The 27082-nt window shown below is 40.4% G+C and overlaps 1 protein-coding gene across 1 annotated transcript; it reads left to right on the top strand.

Annotated features, from left to right (window-relative positions):
• The first annotated feature begins 8316 nt into the window (after positions 1-8316).
• Positions 8317-19348, top strand: LOC149748786 (tripartite motif-containing protein 77-like). Its single transcript, XM_089915881.1, has 5 exons — positions 8317-8544; positions 11672-11836; positions 12864-12886; positions 13614-13711; positions 15025-19348. The coding sequence occupies exons 1-5, from the start codon at positions 8317-8319 to the stop codon at positions 15528-15530; spliced, it is 1020 nt and encodes a 339-aa protein (XP_089772007.1). The 3' UTR covers positions 15531-19348.
• The last annotated feature ends 7734 nt before the right edge of the window (positions 19349-27082 follow it).

Below are 27082 nucleotides of genomic sequence, written 5' to 3'. Positions count from 1 at the left end.
TCCATTCATCCGATGATGGACACTTAGGTTGCTTCCATGTCCTGGCTATTGTAAATAGGACTGCAATGAATATTTTGGTACATGACTCTTTTTGAATTACGGTTTTCTCAGGGTATATGCCCAGTAGTGGGATCGCTGGGTCGTATGGTAGTTCTATTTTTATTTTTTAAGGAACCTCCATACTGTTCTCCATAGTGGCTGTATCAATTTACATTTCCACCAACAGTGCAAGAATGTTCCCTTTTCTCCACACCCTCTCCAGCATTTATTGTTTCTAGATTTTTTGATGATGGCCATTCTGACCGGAGTGAGATGATTCTTATTGTAGTTTTGATTTGTATTTCTTTAATGATTAATGATGTTGAACATTCTTTCGTGTGTTCATTGGCAATTTGTATATCTTCTTTGGAGAAATGTCTACTTAGGTCTTCTGCACATTTTTGGATTGGGTTCTTTGTTTTTTTTGTTATTGAGCTGCATGAGCTGCTTGTAAATCTTGGAGATTAATCCTTTATCAGTTGCTTCATTTGCAAATATTTTCTCCCATTCTGAGGGTTGTCTTTTTGTCTTTTTTTTTTATGTTTTCCTTTGCTGTGCAAAAGCTTTTAAGTTTCATTAGGTCCCATTTGTTTATTTTTGTTTTTATTTCCATTTCTCTAGGAGGTGGGTCAAAAAGGATCTTGCTGTGATTTATGTCATAGAGTGTTCTGCCTATGTTTTCCTCTAAGAGTTTGATAGTGTCTGGCCTTTCATTTAGGTCTTTAATCCATTTTGAGTTTATTTTTGTGTATGGTGTTAGGGAGTGTTCTAATTTCATTCTTTTACATGTAGCTGTCCAGTTTTCCCAGAACCACTTATTGAAGTGGCTGTCTTTTCTCCACTGTATATTCTTGCCTCCTCTATCAAAGATAAGGTGACCATATGTGCATGGGTTCATCTCTGGGCTTTCTATCCTGTTCCATTGATCTATCTTTCTGTTTTTGTGCCAGTACCATACTGTATTGATTACTGTAGCTTTGTAGTATACTCTGAAGTCAGGGAGCCTGATTCTTCCAGCTCCATTTTTTGTTCTCAAGATTGCTATGGCTATTCAGGGTCTTTTGTGTTTCCATACAAATTGTGAATTTTTTTTTTCTATTTCTGTGAAAGATGCCAATGGTAGTTTGATCGGGATTGCATTGAATCTGTAGATTGCTTTGGGTAGTAGAGTCATTTTCACAATGCTGATTCTTCCAATCCAAGAACATGGTATATCTCTCCATCTATTTGTATCATCTTTAATTTGTTTTATCAGAGTCTTATAATTTTCTACATACAGGTCTTTTGTCTCCTTAGGTAGGTTAATTCCTAGATATTTTATTCTTTTTGTTGCAATGGTAAATGGGATTGTTTTCTTAATTTCACTTTCAGATTTTTCATCATTAATGTATAGGAATGCAAGAGATTTCTGTCCATAAATTTTGTATCCTACTACTTTACCAAATTCATTGATTAGCTATAGTAGTTTTCTGGTAGCATCCTAGGATTCTCTATGTAGAGTATCATGTCATCTGCAAACAGTGACAGTTTCACTTCTTCTTTTCCAATTTGGATTCCTTTTATTTCTTTTTCTTCTTTGATTGCTGTGGCTAAAACTTCCAAAACTACGTTGAATAATAGTGGTGAGAGTGGGCAACCTTGTCTTGTTCCTGATCTTAGTGGAAATGGTTTCAGTTTTTCACCATTGAGGATGATGTTGGCTGTAGGTTTGTCATATATGGCCTTTATTATGTTGAGGAAAGTTCCCTCTATGCCTGCTTTCTGCAGGGTTTTTATTATAAATGGGTGTTGAATTTTGTCAAAAGCTTTCTCTGCATCTATTGAGATAATCATATGGTTTCTCTCCTTCAACTTGTTAATATGGTGTATCACATTGATTGATTTGTGTATATTGAAGAATCCTTGCATTCCTGGGTTAAACCCTACTTGACCATGGTGTATGATCCTTTTAATGTGCTGTTGGATTCTGTTTGCTAGTATATTGTTGAGGATTTTTGCATCTATGTTCATCAGCGATATTGGCCTGTAGTTTTCTTTCTTTGTGACATCTCTGTCTGGTTTGGGCATCAGGGTGATGGTGGCCTCGAAAATGAGTTTGTGAGTGTTCCTCCCTCGGCTATATTTGGGAAGAGTTGAGAAGGTTAGGTGTTAACTCTTCTCTAAATGTTTGATAGAATTCGCCTGTGAAGCCATCTGGTCCTGGGCTTTTGTTTGTTGGAAGATTTTTAATCACAGTTTCAATTTCAGTGCTTGTGATTGGTCTGTTCATATTTTCTATTTCTTTCTGGTTCAGTCTCGGCATGTTGTGCATTTCTAAGAATTTGTCCATTTCTTCCAGGTTGTTCATTTTATTGGCATAGAGTTACTTGTAGTACTCTCTCATGATCCTTTGTTTTTCTGCAGTGTCAGTTGTTACTTCTCCTTTTTCATTTCTAATTTTATTGATTTGAGTCTTCTCCCTTTTTTTCTTGATGAGTCTGGCTAATTGTTTATCAATTTTGTTTATTTTCTCAAAGAACCAGCTTTTAGTTTTATGATTCTTTGCTATCGTTTCCTTCATTTCTTTTTCATTTATTTCTGATCTGATCTGTATGATTTCCTTCCTTCTGCTAACTTTAGTTTTTTTTTGTTCTTCTTTCTCTAATTGCTTTAGGTGCAAGGTTAGGTTGTTTATTTGAGATGTTTCCTGTTTCTTAAGGTAGGATTGTATTGCTATAAACTTCGCTCTTAGAACTGCTTTTGCTGCATCCCATAGGTTTTGGGTCATCGTGTCTCCATTGTCATTTGTTTCTAGGTATTTTTTGATTTCCTCTTTGATTTCTTCAGTGATCACTTGGTTATTAAGTAGTGCATTGTTTAACCTCCATGTGTTTGTATTTCTTACAGATCTTTTCCTGTAATTGATATCTAGTCTCGTAGTGATGTGATCAGAAAAGATACTTGATATGATTTCAATTTTCTTAAATTTACCAAGGCTTGATTTGTGACCCAAGATATAATCTATCCTGGAGAATGTTCCATGAGCACTTGAGAAAAATGCATATTCTGTTGTTTTGGATGGAATGTCTTATAAATATCAATTAAGTCCATCTTGTTTAATGTATCATTTAAAGCTTGTGTTTCCTTATTTATTTTCATTTTGGATGCTCTGTCTATTGGTGAAAGTTGGGAGTTAAAGTCCCCTACTATGATTGTGTTACTGTCGATTTCCCGTTTTATGGCTGTTAGTATTTGCCTTGTGTATTGTGGTGCTCCTATGTTGGCTGCATAAATATTTACAGTTGTTATGTCTCCTTCTAGGACAGATCCCTTGATCATTATGTAGTGTCCTTCTTTGTCTCCTGTAATAGTCTTTATTTTAAAGTCAATTTTGTCTGATATGAGAATTGCTACTCTAGCTTTCTTTTGATTTCCATTTGCATGTAATATCTTTTTCCATCCCCCCACTTTCAGTCTGTATGTGTCCCTAGGTCTGAAGTGGGTCTCTTGTAGACAGCATATTTATGGGTCTTGTTTTTGTATCCATGCAGCCAGTCTGTGTCTTTTGGTGGGAGCATTTAATCCCTCTACATTTAAGGTAACTATCGATATGTATATTCCTATTCCCATTTTCTTAATTGTTTTGGGTTTGTTATTGTAGGTCTTTTCCTTCTCTCATGTTTCTTGCCTAGAGAAGTTCCTTTAGCATTTGTTGTAAAGCTGGTTTGGTGGTGCTGAACTCTCTCAGCTTTTACTTGTCTGTAAAGCTTTTAATTTCTCCATCAAACCTGAATGAGATCCTTGCTGGGTAGAGTAATCTTGGGTGTAGGGTTTTCTCCTTCATCACTTTAAATATATCCTGCCAGTCCCTTCTGGCTTGCAGAGTTTCTGCTGAATGATCAGCTGTTAGCCTCATGGGGATTCCTTTGTGTGTTATTTGTTGTTTTCCCCTTGCTGCTTTTAATATGTTTTCTTTGTATGTAATTTTTGATAGTTTGATTAATATGAGTCTTGTCATGTTTCTCCTTGGATTTATCCTGTATGGGACTCTCTGTGCTTCCTAGACTTGATTAACTATTTCCTTTCCCATATTAGGGAAGTTTTTAACTATAATCTCTTCAAATATTTTCTCAGTAACTTTCTTTTTCCCTTCTTCTCCTAGGACCCCTATAATTCGAATGTTGGTGTGTTTAATGTTGTCCCAGAGGTCTCTGAGACTGTCCTCAGTTCTTTTCATTATATTTTCTTTCTTTTTTTTTTTTTTTTTGCGGCAGGCGGGCCCCTCACTGCTGTGGCCTCTCCCGCCGCGGAGCACAGGCTCCAGACGCGCAGGCCCAGTGGCCATGGCTCAGGGGCCCAGCCGCTCTGCGGCACGTGGTATCCTCCCATACCGGGGCACGAACCTGCGCCCCCTGCATCGGCAGGCGGACTCCCAACCACCGCGCCACCAGGGAAGCCCCTCTGTTTTCTTTATTGTGCTCTGCAGTAGTTATTTCCACTATTTTATCTTCCAGATCACTTATCCTTTCTTCTGCCTCAGTTATTCTGCTATTAATCCCTCCTAGAGTATTTTTAATTTCATTTATTGTGTTGGTCATCATTGCTTGTTTCCTCTTTAGTTCTTCTAGGTCCTTGTTAAATGTTTCTTGCATTTTCTCTATTCTATTTCCAAGATTTTGGATCACCTTTACTATAATTATTCTGAATTCTTTTTCAGGTAGACTGCCTATTTCCTCTTCATTTGTTAGTTCTGGTTGGTTTTTACCTTGCTCCTTCATCTGCTGTGTGTTTTTCTGTCTTCTCATTTTGCTTCTCATACTGTGTTTGAGGTCTCCTTTTTGCAGGCTGCAGGTTCATAGTTCCTGTTGTTTTTGGTGTCTGTCCCCAGTGGCTAAGGTTGGTTCAGTGGGTTGTGTAGGCTTCCTGGTGGAGGAGACTAGTGCCTGTGTTCTGGTGGATGAGGCTGGATCTTGTCTTTCTAGTGGGCAGGTCCACGTCTGGTGGTGTGTTTTGGGGTGTCTGTGGCCTTATTATGATTTTAGGCAGCCTTTCTGCTAATGGGTGGGGTTGTGTTCCTGTCTTGCTAGTTGTTTGGCATAGGGTGTTCAGCACTGTAGCTTGCTGGTCGTTGAGTGAAGCTGGGTCTTGGTGTTGAGATGGAGATCTCTGGGAGATTTTCGCTGTTTGATATTACGTGGAGCTGGGAGGTCTCTTGTGGACCAGTGTCCTGAAGTTGGCTCTCCCACCCCAGAGGCACAGCAGTGACTCCTGGCTGGAGCACCAAGAGCCTTTCATACCCACGGCTCAGAGTAAAAGGGAGAAAAAATAGAAAGAAAGGAAGAAAGAAAGAAAGAAAGAGGATAAAATAAAATAAAGTAAGATAAAATAAAATAACGTTATTAAAATAAAAGATAATTATTAAGAGAAAAAATTTTTGAAGTAAAAAAAAACGGACATTTTTTGAAGTAAAAAGTAAAAAAAAAAGAACCCTAGGACAAATGGTGAAAGCAAAGCTATACAGACAAAATCTCACACAGAAGCATACACATACATGCTCACAAAAAGAGGAAACGAGGAAAAAATAATCTATCTTACTTCCAAAGCCCACCTCCTCAATTTGGGATGATTCGTTGTCTATTCAGGTATTCCACAGATGCAGGGTACATCAAGTTGATTGTGGAGCTTTAATCCGCTGCTCCTGAGGCTGCTGGGAGACATCTCCTTTTCTCTTCTTTGTTCTCACAGCTCCTGGGGCTCAGCTTTGGAATTGGCCCCGCCTCTGCGTGTAGGTCGCCTGAGGGCATCTGTTCTTCGCTCAGACAGGAGGGGGTTAAAGGAGCCGCTGATTCGGGGGCTCTGGCTCACTCAGGCCGCGGGGAGGGAGGGGCACGATGCGGGGCGAGCCTGCGGCGGCAGAGGCAGGCGGGACGTTGCACCAGCCTGAAGAGCGCCGTGCGTTCTCCCGGGGAAGTTGTCCCTGGATCACGGGACCCTGGCAGTGGCGGGCTGCAGAGGCTCACGGGAGGGGAGGTGTGGAGAGTGACCTGTGCTTGCACACAGGCTTCTTGGTGGCGGCGGCAGCAGCTTTAGTGCCTCATGCCCGTCTCTGGGGTCCACACTGTTAGCTGTGGCTCTCGCCCGTCTCTGGAGCTCCTTTAAGCAGTGCTCTTTATCCCCTATCCTCGTGCACCAGGAAACAAAGAGGGAAGAAAAAGTCTCTTGCCTCTTCGGCAACTCCAGACGTTTTCCCGGACTCCCTCCCGGCCAGCCGTGGCGCACTAACCCCTTCAGGCTGTTTTCACGCCCCTAACCCCAGTCCTCTCCCTGTACTCCAACCGAAGCCGGAACCTCAGCTCCCAGCCCCGCCCGTCCCCGCGTGTGAGCAGACAAGCCTCTCGGGCTGGTGAGTGCCAGTCGGCCCTGATCCTCTGTGCGGGAATCTCTCTGCTTTGCCCTCCGCACCCGTGTTGCTTCGCTCTCCTCCGAGGCTCCGAAGCTTCCCCCCTCCGTCACCCGCAGTCTCCGCCCACACAGGGGCTTCTAGTGTGTGGAAACCTTTCCTCCTTCTCGGCTCCCTCCCACTGGTGCAGGTCCCGTCCCTAACCTTTTGTCTCTTTTTTCTTTTGCCCTACGCAGGTACGTGGGGAGTTTCTTGCCTTTTGGGAGGTCTGAGGTCTTCTGCCAGAGATCAGTGGGTGTTCTATAGGAGCGGTTCCGTGTGTAGATGTATTTCTGATGTATCTGTGGAGAGGAAGGTGATCTCCGCGTCTTACTCTTCCGCCATCTTCCCTCGTAGATCTTTTTTTAGTGTCCGTCACTAATTTTGGAAGAGTCTCTCAAATTATTTCTTTAAATGTTTCTTTTGCTCTGTTATATCTTTATTTTCCTTCTGGAAATCTAATTACACAGATGCTAAACAGTGTTAAACAGCATTTAATGGTGTCCTTCTGCTCTTTGATGCTCTGTTCTGTTTTAAGTTTTTACTCTTTGTTTTTCTTCTCTGTGTTTAGTTTTGGTATTTTATATTGACCTACCATTATGGTCACTGATACTTTTCTTTCTTGTATTGCATCTACTCCTGAACGCAAACACAAAATTCTCTGCATATATTATATCTAGCCTATCTGATTGTCTTATAGTTTTCATCCCTCTCCTGAAATTACCTATCTTGCATGTTGTCTACATTTTTTATAAAAGCCTTTAACATTCTAATCACAGTTATTTTAAATTCTTTGTCTGATGGTTCTAACAACTGTGTTGTATCTAAGTCTGGTTCTGATGACTGCTTTGCCTGTTCAGACTACATTTTTCTTGCCTTATGATATGCCTCATAATTTTTGTTGAACCCCTGACATATCACATATGACAGTAGATACTGTGCTAAGTTCTTTATTTATGCAGTAGTGAGCACAAACTTTCTTCTGTTAGGTCTTTAGTATAGGGATTTGTGTTAATTTAGTCAGAAATCGGCGTCTCCAGAATTAGGTTAACTATTGTTCAATGTCATTGTTAAGAACGCAGTTTCTTTCCGTCTTTTTTGTTATCCTTAGACTATTATTGTCTTTTCTCCTTAGGCTAGTTCACGTTGTGACCACAAGATGGCTATGCAAATGGGTATTGTATCCAAAAAATGTCCAGAAACAGAAAAGGCAGGTTTTTTTAAAAAATTCCACGCATCTCTTCTGAAGCAAGAAAATCTTTTCTGGAATTGTCCTAGGAGTCTTAGTTTTTTATTTCATTTGCCAGAATTGGAACAAATACCCTGTGCTAACCAATCAGAGAGAGGAAAAAAGGGGAAAATTGTGATAGTTTTGGACACAATATGACCCACTGCCTATGAATGAGCCCAGAACCTCTGATTTCTTTGTCTTTGAAAGAGAGATATGTGAAAAATCCTGGATTTCTAATAGGGAAATGAGAAGTAGTGCTGGAGGCCACTGTAAGAAAATAATAATGCATTTTACCAGTCTTTAGGACTCTCTTTGTGCCTCGCCATCCTATTCAAAACATGGCCTGTCCTCCTACAGTACATATGTGTATTAGTGAGAGAAGGCTCAAAGCTCAACTCACATGCCAAGGGTAAAGAATGTCCTTTCCTTTTATTTTCTCAGAAACATGGAATCTGCTTTCACGCAGTGTTTCCCCAGTGAGTTCATCTGCTCCATCTGCAAGGACAATTTCACAGACCCTGTCACCATTAGCTGTGGGCACAGATTTTGTACTCCTTGCCTCTGTCTCTTGTGGGAAGATGTCCAAACAGCTCCTTGCTGTCCTGTGTGCAAGGCAGTATCTCCGAAAATGGACTTCAAAAGCACTATTTTTGCTAAGGAGCATGTTCTTCCTACCAGAGGATCAGTTGTCTGCCAGTTACCTAGCTCTGCCAAGCAGATGTGTAGCGTACACCAAGTGATAAAGCTCTACTTCTGTCAAACTGACAAGAGCCTGCTGTGTTTGTTCTGCTCTCATTCCCCAGAGCATGCCACGCATGAACACTATCCAGTAAAGCAGGTTGCAGAGCGCTACAGGGTAAGTGATATCTCTGAATGCCTTTGAAATGTGGACGACCCTGTATCTGATAGGCAATGAGGCAAATACATTGATTGTTATTATTATTTTATGTAGGAAACAAATCGAATTTCTGAACACCATGTGCCAGGCACTATTCTGAAATCTAGGGATAAAGTGGTGAAGAAACTAGACAACATTCTTGTTCTCCTGAAGTTTAAATTCTTTTGGGCTGAAAGACAGGAATGATGATGAAATGGATGAGAATTAGGGTGCTGGTATTTCAGTGTAAGTAACGTGCTGGATAAATCTCTAGTTTCAGTAACAGTCATTGGCTCCTACAACTATGATTACGATGATCCTGTTCTAATTATAGCAGATTTAGAAACACTGGCCAATATTTTCTTATAGTGCCTTAGGAAAACTGAGGGCTAATATTTCACGATTAAATATAAAGCAAGATTCACTTCTGAAAATTGACCAGGTTACTACAATATCAGTGTTAGATTCCTCAGATAATAGATTACATTTTCTAAATTTAGGCATTCTATTTTTGGTTGATCTCTCAGATTTATCAGTTAGTGTTCCCAAGGAAAATCGCTGACATCTCTGCTCTCTTTACTGTTTGTCCCATGTTCATACCCTTCTATCTTCTTTTAAGTATCTGAAATGTACTACCTTTGCTTTTCTAGTACTCCAATTTATGGTTATTTTGCAGGAGAACCTTCTGATGCAAATGAAATCTATTTGGAAAAAGAAAAAAGAAAATCAGAGAAATATAAAAAAAGTGACCAACATATTCAGAGTATGGGAGGTAAGCAGTAGACCCTGTATCCACTGGAAGCAGCTTGGACAAATATCCTTTTAACTTACAGTGGAAGAACTTGAATTAAATCATAATGTCCCCTGAGTGAGTGATCAGAGAGAGCTACATACATGACCTTCAATATAGGATTTCATGTTGAATGAACCCAAAATGTAACTAAAAGGTTTTTCCTGATTTTCTTGATAAAGCAATGTCTACCACTAATATTGTACTTTAGCAGGGACAAGAAAATGCAGTATCACAAAACAAAATGCAATGGTCACTGGGATGGAGGTAAAAATAGAGTTCTGTAGGAGATTAATAAACTTTGAATGTTAAGAAAAGCTTCTCAGACAAGTAAACATCATCCCAATGCTAATGTGTTAGTAGAATCTGTAAATTCATGGGTGTTTATGACACAGACACCTAAGGGACAAGAAAGCTAAAAATGAGACAAATCATGGAATTGTCTGGGACCTGCAAGTAGCTCCTGTTAATTAGTACATAGGGCATGAAGCAGGCAGTGAGAGTTATGGCTAGAAATGTAATTATAACCATGGCAAGATTGTGAACGTCTACCTAAGGATTTGGGGTTGTATCGTTCATTGATTCAAATATATGAACTGGGAACCTGAAGCTGAAGGTTTAATAAAAATAAACTACATTTTTATTTTCAAAGAACTCAATCACTTCTAAAGAAGACATATCAACAGGCTATGGTATAGAATATGTCATTGAACAGAAATCTGTATACAGTGCTGTGAAAATACCAAAGGCAATAATAAAATTATCTTGATCATTTAGGATGGATTTCCTAATAAACCACTCATTCATAGGAGGGCATATGATGCATTGCTCACTGTTCTAGGCCCACAAAAAGATACAGAAATGGACAAAAATCACTGACCTCAGTTGGTTATAATCTAGTAAGAGAAGTCATGTAACAAAAAAAAAAGTAACATTTATAATATCTCACATTTGTAAAGTTCTTGGGAGAAAATTAAAGCAGAGATGTGTATAAATAGAACAGGCTTGGAGAGAAAGTATGCTGGTCAGGGAAGACTCATTATGAACGTTACATCAGGGTAGAGACCTAAAGAAGCGAAGGGAGTGAACCAGCAGTTCTCTGAGAACCCATCCTTCTGGAGCAGAGAAAACAGAAGGTATGGTCCAAAAGTTTGGGTTCCCCCCTCACCCCCCCACCAAGTTCAAATGTTGAAATTCTAACCCCCAAAGTGATGGTGTTAGGAGGTCGTGCCTTTGGGAGGTGAGTAGGTCATGAAGGCAGAGTCCTTATGAGTGGGATTCTCATAAAAGAAGCCCTGTGGAGGCTTGCCCCTCCTGCCATGTGAGGACACAACCAAAAGATGACTATCTAGTCAAGACATGGAAGCAACCTAAATGTCCATCAGCAGATGAATGGATAAAGAAGACGTAGTATACTTATACAATGGAATACTACTCAGCCACGAAAAAGGATGAAATAATGCCATTTGCAACAACATGGATGGACCTAGAGATTACCATATTACGGGAATTAAGTCAGAGAAAGACAAATATCATATGATATCACTTATATGTGGAATCTAAAAATAAAAATGATACAAATGAACTTATTTACAAACCAGAAATCGACCGACAGGCATAGAAAAAAACTTATGGTTACCAAAGGGGAAAGTGGGGGAAGGATAAATTAGGAGTTTGGGATTAACATATACACACTACTATATATAAAATAGATAAACAACAAGGACCTACTTTATAGCACAGGGAACTATATTCAATATCTTGTAATAACCTATAATGGAAAAGAATTGGGAAAAAACAGAATATAGATATATGCATATATATATGTATGTATAACCAAATCACTTTGCTGTATACCTGAAATTAATACAATATTGTAAATCAACTACACTTCAATAAAAAAGATACATGCATATGGTAAAAAAGTGAAAACCAAGTATGTGAATGTGCTTTGTAAAGTGGAATATATTTTAATCATTATTAAGCAAAAAAAAAAAAAAAAAGATAGCTATCTAGTCAGTGGCTCTCACCATACACCAAATCTGCTGGCACTGATCTTGGATTTCCCACCTTACTGAACTGTGTGAAGTAAATTCTGTTATTTATAAGTTATACAATCTATTGTGCTTTTGTTATAGTAGCCCAAACAAACTAAGACAAGTATTCTATACATAACATGTAGACAATAGATGATAAGAGAAGAATAAAACCATCCAGATACATGATCTAATGAATCCAATGTCACTGCAGGGTTTTGTAAATCTACGGATGGTGATGATAGGAGCTGAATACCCTAAGGTATATCAATATCTCCAGGAAGAAAAGCAAAAACATTTAGAGATGTTGGCAATTGAAGGCAAGATTGTTTTTCAGCGACTCAGGAGAAATGTAGCCAGAATGGTTCATATGGGGAAACTCCTGAGAAGAATATATGAGGAGCTGAAGGAACTGTGCCTTAAAGCAGACGTGGACATGCTCCAGGTAAGGACTAAGGAAGGACGTTAGGGTGCTGAACACCAGCCTGCTTGGAAAGCATTTATATCCACTGGAGTTATATCCTTTTTGGCCTCCATTATTTTTCTGGTTCCAAAGTCCAGATTCTTCTTCTGCCTCTATGATGGCGAGTTTTGCTCCTCCAGTATAATCTGGAGACGAAACATCACTTTCGCCTTATATGGAAGAAGGATAACTGTGTGGAAAGGTTCAAGTAACACATCCAGAAGAAAATCTCCCAAACCTTCTTGTTCTATTCCTCTACTATACAGTTAGCCTTCCATATCCCTATAGGTTTCACATCCGGGGATTCAACCAACTGCCGGTGGAAAATATATATTTTTTAAAAACCCAGAAATTTCCAAAAAGCAGAACTTTAATTTGTCAATGCTGACAACTGTTTACACAGCATTTACATTATATTAGGTATTATAAGTAATCTAGAGGTGATTAAAGCATACAGGAAATTGTGCATACATTATATGGAAATACTGTGCCATTTTATATAAGAGATTTGAGCATCCATGGATTTTGGTATACAAGGGGCCCTGGAATGAATTCGCCTCATATACTCAGGGACGACTATATTTACAGTTTCTGACCAGCTGCAAGAGAGCAGCTTGTGAGCAGATAATTTAACTTTGTATGTGTACTTGGTAATATGTGTGAATATGGGATGTATGCCTTCTTTCTGTTGTGAAGTTCTAGCTTTCATACCCTTATAAGAACTTTGCGGAACGCTGTGAATCCTGCTGTAGATTACAACAAAGCACAGCCATTTGTGCACCCTAAGAACATCTTCTGACTTTCAATTTTATAAGAGTATGATTTTATCAACTGTATGTAAATGTGAACTGGGTTTCATCTTTTTAAGGATAAGGGAAATGGCAAATGATTTTCCCCAAGGAAGAAAACTGGAGATAGTGAATTTCCCAGTATAATCTCATATCCTCAAACTAGACTAAACAGGAGAGCTTTTGCTGAAAGCTAAGCCTTCCTTTCTTTCTCTTTACAGGGTGTGGGAGACACAATGAAAAGGTAAGTTTGCCCCCTATTCAAATCATGGTAATTGTGATAATGATCAGGCTATTTCTGTTGAGATGGACCCTCCCTTTTTAATGAGAAGTTTCTTTCTGTCTGCGTTTATTCCTTCCTTCTCTAAAAGTCTGCCAGGTTTTATATAGTCTACGCTTAGGTGAAAGTAGGGTTGAGGGGAGTGTAGTTTCAGTTGCAAGCCTTACTGTAGAAGTTGCAAAGAGACAACTATTTTTGCTGCCCCCCTAATTTCCAAATTCTAATTATCAATATTTGAGGATTATTCCTGGTCATCTATGGGAAAGGCAGATAAGCTCAGAGAGGCAGCAGGTAGACGGATGCTGAGACGAGGAGGGAGGTAGAATCATCAAGAAAGAACATACGATAGTGCTGAGGATCCATATGTATCAGATGGCAAATTCTAACTATTTGCCACCTATTAGATTTCAGGAATTAAATGAGAATTGCTGTGTGGATCCCCTAGGGAAGCTAGAAGAGAGGAAACAGACACAATTATGATTGAGGTGACATATTCTACTAAGATTGATATGCTAAGAGCAGGGAAACAGATTGTAAAATATAATAGCAACTGTAGTGTTCCTCCATCTGAGGAGTTAAATTCACACCCTTCATACCTAATTATGAGGATTCTGATGCAGCCCCATCAGTGGACTGCTAATGGTACCTTTGGGCCTGTTAGTAAGTGGGTCTTTTTTTTTTTTTTTTACAGGAGTCAGTTAATGCAGCTGTACATTCCTCAGCCTGTGGACCCACAGCTCAGTACATGGGCCATCACTGGGATGTTGGAAAGGCTTAACAACTTCCGAGGTAAGAGGCAGCTCTCTGGGTGAAGGCAGTAATATTTCCTTCACGACTAGATACGTGCTGGTGATCTCTCTTCATTGCTCTGTCTGTTCTTTGCAGAGAACAGGGAAGCAGGCACTGCTTTATAACTAACTTTATAATTTATTGTTAATTATCAGTCAGAAAGCTAACTGAAGCCTGTCACAAACAATCAATCGCATATGACAGTTTCTTATATAGTTACTTGTGGTGAGTTAAAATTTAAAAAAAAGAACACTCTGCCCTATAAAACTGCATATCCATTCAGTGTATTTCATCTTGTAGTTAACTGTGGTTATATGCGGATATTCAGATTCTTAGAATCACCTTAATGTTGTTATTTAAATGTTTATCTGAATATTGAATGTAATAATTACATTTGAAAAATCACAAGACTTTTAAAAAGCTTAAAAATATTTTTATATACAAAAAGTACAACCATAAAACAAATTGAACCCATGATTTGTTGCATAGAGGGCCCCTTAAGACAAATGCAACTGAAGGGTGAGCCTGGCAGACAAAGGAGAAGCAGGCCTGAGATGGGATGAGTTGGATTCTGATTCAGTGGTGGCTCCATTAGAAATCCTAAGAGAGGAGTCACTTCTAAAAAAAGGCACAGATGGGTTTTTGGTTTATTTTATTTTTGCTTGCTTAAATGTTAAGCAATGTGATCACTATTTAGGACTAAAAAGAAAAACAATATCATATTTAAAGTATAATGTATATTTATTGCTATTTTATTTTGTGAGAGTGGATTAATGAGAGGACTTAAGTGAATTCAGGGCCATTTTGCTATTTTCTTTTTTTTGTTTTGTTGTTTTTTTGCTATTTTCTTGACATCTATGAATGAACTCCCCAGTTTTTGAGGAGTTAGTTAGTAAAAATAAGCCAGAGGCTGATATCCCACATCTTTATGTATTCTCAAAATTTTCCTTCATCTAGTTGTACGATTAGAGATTTTCTGGCTCCTTAGATAGACAAGAAGCCCTTCCTGTTCTTTCTCTGGATTCCCAGTGACACACTCTGTCTAGTCACCTTTGGTAAAGGGGTGTTCTGGAGCTAGCTCGTACTGACACACTCATGCGAGCGAATTGTTACAAGTTCCAGAATTTTAGGAGCAATTACTAAATGGCTGGCACCTTGAAAATGGTCATGGTGGGCTGGAATATTCCCAGCAAATAAGACAAACCAGCTTTGCTTTGTTCCAGAGATTTGGTTGCTAGACCTTTGCCACAATACCGCCACACTTGTCCGTCCCTCAGAACTTTAAAACTCTGTTCTTTGACTTTGCTGTTTTCTTTTTACTGAAGTGTATGTTACGTTGGATCATAAAATAAGAAATTGTCATGTGGCTCTGACTGAAGACCTGAGACGTTTGCAGTGCAGTCCTGACCATCAAGACGTGCCCCGTAATCCAGCAAGTTCAGAGAATACTCCTTCATGGGGTGCTCAGACCTTCACCACTGGCAAACATTACTGGGAGGTGAATGTGGGAAACTCTCGTAACTGGATTATAGGACTTTGCAAGGAATCCTGGACAAGTAGGAATGATATGCTACTTAACTCTGAGGATATTTTTCTACTTCTGTGTGTCAGCGTGGAGGACCATTTCAGTCTCTTTTCTACATTCCCACTCTTACCCCATTATATCCAAAGACCCCAGGGCTGGATAGGGGTGTTTCTAGATTATGAATGTGGTATAATAAGCTTTATTAATGTTGCCAGAAGTTCCCTCATTTGTAATTTCCTCTCACGCTCTTTCTCTTTCCCTCTCAGACCTTTCATTTGGTGTGGACCCAAATGATCAGGAACAGCTCACAAACCTGACCAAGGTCTCGGCAGTTCTAATAGCTGAGGGTCTTCTATCCAGGTGACTTCTAGAATGGGGAAAATCAATTATACTTCACTGTGTTTAACTTCATTTTACCTTCAGGAGATATCATGGCTGCGTTATTTTCTAAAGTGGTGATAATGTTAACGATGTACATTTGTCTTTTCTGTTTTATTTAAATAAAAGTAATCTCTTTTATTTTACTGGGTAGGATACATGTACTTTTCATTTGCCATCTGAAGTTGCTAGAGATTAAAGAATACATGGGTGTGGAAACTCAGCCAAATGCATGAACAGAAAGCACAGAGGCTTCTCCTTCCAGAGAGTCCTTGTCAAGACTCAAGGGCAGCGTAGAATTCTCTTCTCCCTGCACTCATCTGGCTGAATCCTATTCCTCTTGTAATCCTCAATTTACCAAACTAGATTAGGGCCATTATAATATGACCTCAAGAACAGCTTATTCTTTCTCTTTGTAAAACTCACAATAGATTTTGGGTCTTCTTTTCTAGTTTGCAGACTGCAAGAAGCGAAGGCCAACGTTAGTCCTCTTCCCAGCCACATTCCAGGGATGAAACACCAGGTTAAGGATATGAGAGACATCAAAAATATATTGGAACAAATGAATGAATGTGTAGGAAAATTATTAAGAGCAAAGGCTATATAACGAAAAAAAAGTTACTATAATGTAGACACAATTAGCAGCTCAAGAAGTGATGAGAAATATTAAAGATGTGAATTAAGTTATTGTTCAGGTACATGGCTCAGAAATTCATTTTAACTAGCAAAATATAGACTGTGTATGACTTGATTCCTCAATGTTGCTATTAGTAGCTCTCAATGATGAACAGAGATTTTTAGGAACATACACATATTTTATCAGAGTGGTAGTAGTATAGATAATAAGACCTAGATACTTGGATACTGCAGTACTTTTAAGGAAGATATGTAGAGTGAAAATACCTTGAATATACATTTTCAAGGATGGACAATAAACTTTATTTCTTACAGGCACAAAACATCCAAGCTGTTAACAGTCAAATTTCATTTCAGAGAGTGTCACTGACTTAGATCTTACAACTTTGTAAAGTGATCAGACATTGAAATCAGTCTCTTTGGGGTTGTGTTGTCCAGCATAATGACTCTAGTTAACACTGATGTATGATAGATAGGAAAGCTGTTAAAAGAGTAGATTCTAGCAGAGCTTATCATAAGGAAAAACAATTTTTTCTTTTTCTTCTATTTTAGAAGAATCAATCTTTCTCTCCCCACTCCCCTTTCTCCTTCTATCTCTCCATCTTTTTTTTTTTACATCTTTATTGGAGTATATCTCTCCAACTTTTGCTCTCTCTCTTTAAAGAGAAGTTGCTTAGGGAAGAATTGGGGGATTATGTGTATTTCTATGAAGTTGTAGTGGAAAAGAAATTATAACTAGATTTCCAGATATTTGCTTAGGGATTTAAAGCAATCTAATAATGCCCTCATCTTTGGAAGGAGTCCCAGAATTGTTGCATACTGAAAAGTTTTGTATTGACTCTGGCACTGGCCAAAATGGAAGAAATTCTCCATAGTCTGTCTCACCTACAGATGTGAACTGACCATAAACATTAGCCATGTGAGGAATGTGAAAAATTAAAACTAGAAAGTGAAATGAGGAGAGAAGTTAAGACTTGAATAATTACCCACAGTGGAGGTGAGTTGGTGGAATTATTTTTCCTCTTCTCCTTCCTGGCATTGACTGAACTGAAGGAAGACTCAGTTCTCTGATCTGCACAGCATGCGCATGCAGCAGAAGCTCAAACATAAACACCTGGTTTCTAGTCAGGGGACCAGGAAAAGAGGGTCCCGCAAACAGGAAAGTGTGAGGGGAAATCACTTTTTTCTTTTCATCCTCTCTTTTTCTCTTCCAGTGCCGCCCCAGGATCAGCCACAGTCAGAAAGGCACAGTGAGTGGCAACAGTAAAATGGCAGATGGGGATGCTTTGTCCCAAGAGAGCCCTTTTCTCCTTTTTCCAGAGGAACTGCAGAAAGAGACCCCTACTGTCCAAAGTGGGGTGTGTGCGTGAAATCTTCTTAAGTGTTTTCTATTGTTGCTTTGACTTGAGGACCACCACAGTCCTATAGGGGCCAGAAGGTGGTGTTAACTCTGGAAGAATCTCCGGTTTTCGAGGCTTGCTTATAAATGGTGTAAGGAGAAAGCAGAGAAGTCTTTAATCTGGGCTGGATTTTCCCCACCACTGGGACAATACCAACCCCCCTGCCCCCTGAGTGTTCTAAAAGCTATGCCCTGTACCGTGAGGATTTTTCACTCTGGATAGTGGGAACTATTCCCAGCCCTGTGTGACCTGAGGTATTGTTCCATCTACCCCTTTGGGGTGGTTCTTTCCTTGATCTTGGATATTTTCCTCACAAGCATTCACTGATCTGTACTCAGATGTAGGCTCCTGCTGTGGGAGCTCTCTGGAGCTCTCTTCTGTGCAACTCTACCCTCAACTAGTACTCAATCCTGGGAACTCCAGCCACCTTGGTTTTACTGAACTTCCAATCCTGTCTCTTCAATTCGGGGAGACCACTGGGCTCTGTCTGGGTTCCCCCTCCCTGTGACAAGTCTAGAAATCTCCAGGCAGTAAAATGGGACTGTCATAAGGCTCCCTTCCTTTGGTCCCTCTCTCTAAGTTTACTCTCCTGTGATGCTTATTGTCAAATGTCTGAAAACTGTTGCCTTTATATGTCACATTTCTGGGTTGTCCTTGTTTAAGATAGAAGAGCAAATCCCATCCCTGCTGCTTCATTTTTGCTCAAAAGAGAAGTCTGAGAGTAATTTATTAAATTACAGATTCAATTCTGTTAATGGATATCCAGCTATTCATTTTACTTACTTTTATCTTTAGTGGGCTTTAGTAGTGTGTATCTTCCAATGAATTTACCCATTTCATCTAGACTGTCAAGTTTATCAACATTGGCCTTTGCTAGATACTTGTTTTGCTGAATAAATGACGTATGCCAGGTTTTGATGATGTTGCGGTGGGGGCTTCCATTTGAGTTTCTGGAAACTAGATTCTAGGCCCTGGTTGCACTGTAAGCTGTGGGTCCCAGCAAAGGGTGATGTGGGATGAGTGTTCCCCCTCTATTCCATCCCCATGGCAGGAAGTACCCACTGGAAAGAGAAGCTCTTCTGGGTGGTTACTAAGCATTGATCTGACTTAGAAGAGGAGGAATCCCATGACCTTTGAGGCAAATGAGTCAGTGCTGGGTCAAGAAGGAAGAGGGGTGAGAATTCCAGGATCATGGTCACTACGGTCCATCAGGACCCTGCCTTGCTAGGTGACTCCCAGGTTTAGATATTCCCATTCAGGGGCTAAGGACCCGTGGCACTGGATCACCCAACCCTCGTGGGTCCAGTGTTTTAGAAGCCTGCAGTCAGGATTGCTTCAGTATTGCTAAGCACCACCCAGTGCTTTGGATAAGAGCTTTCCTTTGTTTTTGTTTTTCTGGGGGGCAGGGCTGCTAGGCATGTGGGATCGTAGTTCCCTGACCAGGGACTGAACCCACAACCCTTACGGTGGAAGCCTGGATTCTTAACCACTGGACCACTGGGAACGTCCAAGAGCTTTCCTAATTCCTTTGAGCACTTCTTAACCCTGGTAACACCTAAGTACTGCCCTATGCAGGAAGGAACTTCAAAGTCTCCCAACATCATGTACTGAACAACCTATCATTTCCTCACTGTGTGTTCTTGGTCTTGTCAAAGATTAGTTGACTGTATATGCACAGGTTAATTTCCTGGCTCTCAATCCTGTTCTATTGGTCTATGTACCTTTTTATGCCAGTACCATATCACTTTGATTACTGTAGCTTTGGAATATAGTTTGAAATCGGACATATGACGTTCTTTAATGAGGCTATACTTAGATTTACTTAGCCGTTTCACCAGTAATGGAATAGAGATTGTCCAGAGTTTCTTTTTTATTATTATTTTGGTGATTGTATATTATGTTGTTATGACCAATTTGTACCTGCCACATATAGCACTTGTTCTTGTCTAGATTATTCAATCAGGATTCTAAATATGTTCAACTTGAATTTCACTAGAGATTGATTTCCAAGAGAATTGTACCAATTTTTACTCCCATAACATGAGATATTTTGCGTTCCTCTTGTCATCACCAGAGCTTAATATTTTTAAAAAAATATTATTTTAATGTTATTAAAATAACATAATATTAATATTATGTTAATTTAAAAAATATCTGAAGGTAGTGATTGTGATTTTAATTTTTATTTCTCTGATTTCCTATAAGTTTGAGCATCTTTTTATGTATATCTGCCTTTCTTTCCTGTGAACTTATTCTTTGTCCTTCTGTGCTTGGGGTAGTGGGCTTATATTGGTCTTATAGATTTTCAGGTCTCTTGGTATATTCTGGTCACTTATCCTTTGCTAGTTTTATGGATTACAGTGTTTTTCCCAGCATTTTTCTTCCATTAAGATGACTTTTGATAACAGAAATGCTTAATGTTTGTAGTTAATTGATCATTTTTCTTATTCAACTTGTGGTTTTTGTTTCTTTATTAGGAAATCACTGTGTAACAAAGGGTCAAAAAGGTTTTCTTTTAATATTCACTCCTTTTAAAATGATGAATTTGTCTTTCCCATTGAACTCAATCCACATGAAATTGATTTTCGTGGATAGCATTAGGTAAATACCACAGCAGACTTATTGAGAAGTCTATTTTACACCCACATGCAATGCGTGCCTGTTCAGGCATCAATCAGACATTCATACATCAGGTGAGTTTGAGGCTCTCTCTGTGGTTCCTGTGGTCATTTTCTCCATCTTGTGCCAATGGGCCATGGCTTAATTGTTACAGCGTCCTGAGATCATAACATCTGCTACTGACATCTCAGAATATGTACTTGATATTTTGACCCAGGAAAGGACACTGCTTTAATATTGCTGATATCCATGTCTAGTGTAAAATTGCTGATACCCGTGTCTAGTGTAAAATTTGTATGTATACAGTAATCACTTAGAATTCTCTCATTTTAGGGCTGTATTCCCAGAAATTTAAATAATCCAATAATGCATATATGATTACAAAGTCTTTTCTGACTAATCTTCTAGAAAGTAAATTGAACTCACTAATGTTTTACCTACTTACATCTAGAGTATTTTTTGGCTATTATTCGTTTCCTGTATTTTCTAAACTAAAGAAAGTAGGTTTTCTTCTTTTTATAGTAAGCAAATGACTCAAAAAATATAACTGTGTATATCTTCCATGAAAATAATCTATTTTCCAAAATGTTTCACTAATTTTCTGAATCCCCAACATTCTATTTAAAATCTTAAGCTCTCTCATTAAACTTTTTTCATTAAGAAGTACATAAACAACCCTTTTGGACCATTTAGTGTATAATATTGTGTAGGGAAGACTAGCTCCTTTGGCTGATTGGAGTTGCTCTGGGACTAGCAGGAGGGATGTGGGAAGCCTGGGCTCTGCTTGGGAGGAGTATGTGTGTGCCTGCTGGCTCCCTTGGCAGGGCAGAAATGGCAGATTGAAAACTGCCCCAGCACGTGCCCAGCCTGAGCCTAGCGAACACTCCAGCCCCATGAAGCATACTTCACATCGCAGCTCTGCACTGGACCAAGGGCTGCCAGGGCCCGGGGAAGAGCTGGCTGTAGAATGCACAGGCTTCTTGGACTGGGGAGGCATCTGAGCGGGGTGGGAGAGGCATTGCTGTAGTTTACCCAGCCGCACATCAGGAGAAGTCCTGATCTCTGACAGAGGCCAGACTGCCATAGCCCACTGCTCCGACACATGCGGAAAGCTCACGTGAGCCCGATGGCTCCACAGCAGGGCAGGGGGTGGCAGAGGCTGGGGAGAGTGATCGACTGTCAGGGACAAGAAGACTCAGACCAGAGGGTGTCTCTGAGCAGAGCCAGGTCAGCCTGGTGCTTGCACAGGTGGCGCATCAGTCTAATGAATTATAATCTCAAAGAACTGAGTGACAAAAATTTGGTTTTCCTATGGCTCTTTTCTTTCCTGGCTTTACTCCGGGACCAAAGAAAGTCCCCAGTGTCTGAACTACACAGCAGGAACTCACAGAAAAACTCCAAGAGACCCTCTCTTTCCCGTCAGAGGATCAGCAAAGAGGCCCCTGAAAACAGAAAAGTGTGGAGGTGGGGAGTCTCATTTTTTTCTTGTTTTCTCTCCCACCCCTGACCCAAGACCAGGCTCAGTCATGAAGCTGCGCTGTGTAGCAACAGCAAAATGGCAGAGTGGTGCCAGTGGCATGGGCACCAGTGGCCCTGGGAGAGCCCTTCCTTCAGGCCAGAGTAATTGGGAGAAGGGGTGTCTGTTACTTGAGGAGTGCGGGTGGAACCGCCTTTAATTTCTCTGTTGTCTTTGCCTCTTTGTGCCACAGAAGGCATGGTTGCACAGGAGTGTAGAAGTGGGGTTAACTCTGGAACAAATCTTGACTTTCAAAGTGTGCTTTTAAACTCTGTTAGTGGGGAGAGAGAAGTCTTTAATCTGGGCTTGATTTCCCCACCAGAGGGGCAATCCCCTTGCGCGTCCTCTCCCCTATATCCCATGTAGTTCAAGGATTTCCCATTGTGAATGAGGAAACAACTATTCCCAGCCCTGTGTGAGATGCAGGATTGTTCTACTGGTTCTCTTTGGGTCCTCTTTTCTTGACCTGGAATATTTCCTCACAAACATTAATTGACTGGCATTCAGCTGCAGACTCCACGTTTGGGGCCCCCTAGAGATGTCTGTCTCTGTCTGTCTCTGTCTCTCTGTGCAGCTTTACCCTCAAGCAGGCTTCAGTCCTGGGAACTCCAACCACCTTGACCTCCCTGAACTCGCATCTACACTCAGGGTGCCCCCACCCTGTGCTGTGACCTAGAAATCTTCAGGCAGTAAGGTGGGTCTATCACTGGGTTTCCCTCATTTGTTTCCTCTTTCTCAGGGTTCAGTGTCCTGTGCTGCCTATATAACAGGTTGAAATCATCCCTTCATACCACATATATTCAGAATTTTAAGTACAAAATAACATGCCTCCAAATTATTCCAATAAAATGTTATTCCAAAAATAACATTCCTACAAATCTGATTGTATGTCTTTTCTGAATAATTTTCAAGAAATAAATTAAATTCATTAGTTTTATACCTAACTACATATGGAATTTTTTTTAATATTGTCTGCTTCCTGTATTTCCCCAGACCAAAAAACAAAAAGTGTAGTTTAAGTAGTCAGCAATTCAAGAAATATGACTATGTGTGTTGTCCACAAAATAATCTGTTATTCAAATTTATTTTTGGAATCCTCAACATTCTCTTTAAGAACTTAATCTTTGGGCTTCCCTGGTGGCGCAGTGGTTGGGAATCTGCCTGCCAATGCAGGGAACACGGGTTCGAGCCCTGGTCCAGTAGGATCCCACATGCCCCGGAACAACTAAGCCCGTGCGCCTAGAGCCCGTGCTCTGCAACAAGAGAAGCCACTGCAATGAGAAGCCTGTGTACCACAAGGAAGAGTAGCCCCCGCTCGTCGCAACTAGAGAAAGCCCCCCGCCCAGCAACGAAGACCCAACGCAGCCAAAAATAAATAAAATAAATTAAAAAAAACTTAATCGTCATCTTTATGCTTTTTTCATTATAGTTAATCAATGGTAATGAATCAATTTGTGTCTAGTGATACTTTAGATCTGAGAAGTAAGAAATTTCCTAAGTCTTTGTTTCTTTGTAAATCAGCCTAATTCAGGGTTTCTCAAACGTTAGAAGTCATCAGAATTACCTGGAATGACTGATAAACTACAGATTTCAGGTCCCACTCACATGACTTTTGATTCAGGAGGTCTTGGGTGTAAGCCAAGAATTTGAATTTCTAACAAGTTTCAGGTGATGATGATACTGTTTGAATTGGAACCAAACTCTGAGAACCACTGGCCGAAGTAATTGTTTTATTCCATATTCTCTTCAACATTTCCTATTCTTCTGATTCATTTTATGTCTTTTTCAGTGGCTTATAACATTTCTTTTAATGACTATTCTCACTTATTAATCAGAAATTTTTGGTATCATAAGTGTTTCAAAACTACGTTCCTTTCAGAAATGTAATTTAGAAGGAAACTGTATATTATGTAAACTGTAAGAAAGATTATTGAGTAGCACACCGTAATCAAAACCCTACTGCCAATAAGACAATCATCTCATCTCATTTATTAATTTATTCACTCATCAAATATTTTAGTGCCCAGACACTGGGCATTATCTGTCTTTATCTGCAGATAAAGACATTATCTGCTGGGAATATGGCACTGAACACTTCCTTTATCTCTTGCAATTTAAACTATTATGTAAGAAAAGACCAGCGTTTATGTAAAGAAAGACCTATTCTGGTCCTGAGGGTCAGTGGCGATTTGCCTGTAAAATAGATTTTCTCTCTGAGGGTGAATTAGTGAGTAGGCTATACTAGAACAAGAGTAGGGAGAAGGTTTCCAACTGATATGGGGATTGTACGTAACCAAGTCTGTCCACGATGTGCAACCCTGTGTTTCTTGCCAGACTGCCATCCAGCTCTGCTCATCAGTTAAACGCCACCTCCGTCCCTCCCACACTTACCTTGAACTCATTCACTGTGTAAAGCCCCATCGCGTTACAGGCAGGACATTCAAGTTGTAAAACCAACGAAGAGAGTCCTGCAAGTGAGGTGCTCAGAATCTGGAGAAGGAAGCAGACAGCAGCAGTGGTGACAAAGCACTTCAGTCTGCAGGAACGCCTGGGCCGGGGTGGGGTAGGAAGGCCTCATAAGAAAGGTGAGGCTTCAGCCTGGGTGAAGAAGGGTCACTTCACTGAGAAGAGGAAGGAAATGTGAGACAAAACTCAGCCTGGTCCCCAAGGCATGAACTGTATGAAGCAAGACCTTTAATTGCTCTTCAATCAATCAATCGTGGCTTCAAAAATATATACAGGTAAAATCTCTGAAGAATTGAGGACTGGGGCTTCCCTGGTGGTGCAGTGGTTGAGAATCCTCCTGCCAATGCAAGGGGACATGGGTTTGAGCCCTGGTCCGGGAAGATCCCACATGCTGCGGAGCAACTAAGCCCGTGCACCTCAACTACTAAGCCTGCATTCTAGAGCCTGCAAGCCACAAATACTGAAGCCGGCGCTCTAGAGCCCGCGAGCCACAACTACTGAGCCTGTGCTCTAGAGCCCGCGAGCCAAAACTACTGAAGCTGGCGCGCCTAGAGCCCGTGCACCGCAACAAGAGAAGCCACAGCAATGAGAAGCCCACGCACCACAATGAAGAGTAGCCCCCACTCCCTGCAACTAGAGAAAGCCCACACCCAGCAACGAAGACCCAACGCAGCCAAAAATAAATAAATTTATATGAAAGAAAAAAAAAAGAATTGAGGACTGAATGAAGTGTCTGAGAGTGTGTCTTTGGTAATAAAGCTGAGAGTTAAAAAAAAAAGAGCATTAAGTTGGAATCATACACACCACACATATATTTTTGTAACTACATCCAGCTCACAAAACAGGTGAGCAACCACAGCATATATTCTAGATAATCGGCCATGAGAGATGACTTTACTTTTAAAAAGATGGAGCCAACAAAATTTATCTCATGGTATCTTCATATTAAATAGCAATAAAAGGAGGTTAAAGTAGAAAAAGCTTAAATGACAATAAAGTATTATTGATTTACTTCGACTGGGAAGGTCTTCTCAGATAGGAAGTTGCTGGGTATAGTCAGGTTCCTGATTTATCCCTCATTATATGTGGCCAGTGTTTAACAAAGGGCTGACAGGAAAAGTGAAGGATCAAGCTGGGCACCTCCATATGAAGGAAATTTTAACAGTATTTAAAAACCTCACCTTTCCACTGTGATTATCAAGGAACACACAAACCCAACCCAGTATATAGGTTTCTCTATATACTGCCAACACTGGGGAAGTGGTCAAGAGACAGTCATGATTATCTTCCCCCTCACATAAAAGAAGAAATATGTCCTCAGATTCAGTGTACCATTCTTTCTTACCTAGGAACCCTTATGGAACCCTAGAGTCCCAAGAGTCACCCACATCCGGCTCCCAGTAATGGTTGCCAGAGGTCAAGTAATCCCCACCACATCAGTGATGCTTTTTTTTTTTTTTTTACTTTTGAGTAAATTTCAAACTTTTAGAAGATTATTTTTGAAAAGCCAGGTAAAGATGGAAAACATTCACATTTCCAACTACTTTCTCTTTAAAACAATAATAAATAAACATGAGTTTGCATTAGTAATAACCAAATGAGCATCAAAGTTAGTAGGGTAGACACTTACGAACGTTCAAAATGTTTGGTAGGTTTCTCTAAGGTGACTTGATCTATGAAGGTGTGGTGGGAGGAAATGTGCTGCTTTCAGACCCTCAGTGAAGCTTTCACGTTGCCGTTCAGTAGTAACTGGCCCACTTCTGACTCAGGCCAAGTTCTGTGCTGGTCGGTTTTCACTCTGTTCTCCACAACCGGCACGGAAACAGGAAAGTTTAACAGTTCATTTCTTTGGCACAATCCACACGCTGACACAGTGTAGGTTTTGTCTCTTCAAGTCTTGTTTGGTGACCCCCACACACACACATTCGAGTCATTACTATTCTAATCAACCAACCAAAGACACCACTTCCCCCGCTCTCTAATTTCCACTAAAGGCCTTTGACATTTCTGACCCACATTGCTAGGTTCTAACGTTCTCAGCATGTGTGATTTCACTAGGAACTTCAAACACTGAAAGGCATTGAAACATTTCACTGAAATTTGCTTTTCCATCACACTGTGACTGGGAACGTGCATTTTCTTTTATTTATTTATTTTATTCTTTATTTTTGGCTGCGTTGGGTCTTTGTTGCTGGGCGCGGGCTTTCTCTAGTTGTGGTGAGCGGGGGCTACTCTTTGTTGTGGTGCACGGACTTCTCACTGTGGTGGCTTCACGTTGCGGAGCACAGCTCTAGGTGCACAGGCTTCAGTAGTTGTGGCACGTGGGCTCAGTAGTTGTGGCTTGCGGGCTCTAGAGCGCAGGCTCAGTAGTTGTGGTGCACGGGCTTAGTTGCTCCGTGGCATGTGGGATCTTCCCGGACCAAGGATCGAACCCGTGTCCCCTTCACTGGCAGGCGGATTCCCAACCACTGCACCACCAGGGAAGCCCTGGAACGTGCATTTTCAGACGCAGAAGACTGACTGATTGACAACTGTAAAACGAACAGACGCAGAAGGCACATGAAAGGCAGTGCAACACGACCAAAGCAGGATATTCCTTGTTTTTGATAAAGCAACCCTTTAGAATAGGAACTTTCTGGAGACACTGTGAAATGAATTTTCCTTGTAAAATTATTATCCATCTTCCACACATTTGATGAATATGTGCAATCTATCTACGATCCCCAGATGTGACGGCTCCATCAGAAAAAAATAAATAACGGTACCAGGTGCCATTCCTGCGCCTTGTCCCAAGGCAGCCAGTGGAAGCGTCTATTTTATTCTCTTCTCCC

Source organism: Delphinapterus leucas, chromosome 7, assembly GCF_059928025.1.
Source record: "Delphinapterus leucas isolate spDelLeu-1000000601 "Yukka" chromosome 7, BTC_Dleu_Yukka2, whole genome shotgun sequence".
NCBI lineage: Eukaryota > Metazoa > Chordata > Mammalia > Artiodactyla > Monodontidae > Delphinapterus > Delphinapterus leucas.
This window is presented reverse-complemented; position numbering and strand designations above follow the sequence as displayed.

Coding starts and splice junctions, on each gene's coding strand:
- LOC149748786 (XM_089915881.1), top strand. CDS start 8,317: ATGGACTTCAAAAGCACTATTTTTGCTAAGGAGCATGTTCTTCCTACC. Junction 8,545..11,671: donor AGGTTGCAGAGCGCTACAGG/GTAAGTGATATC, acceptor CAATATCTCCAG/GAAGAAAAGCAAAAACATTT. Junction 13,712..15,024: donor AAGGCTTAACAACTTCCGAG/GTAAGAGGCAGC, acceptor TTTGCTGTTTTC/TTTTTACTGAAGTGTATGTT.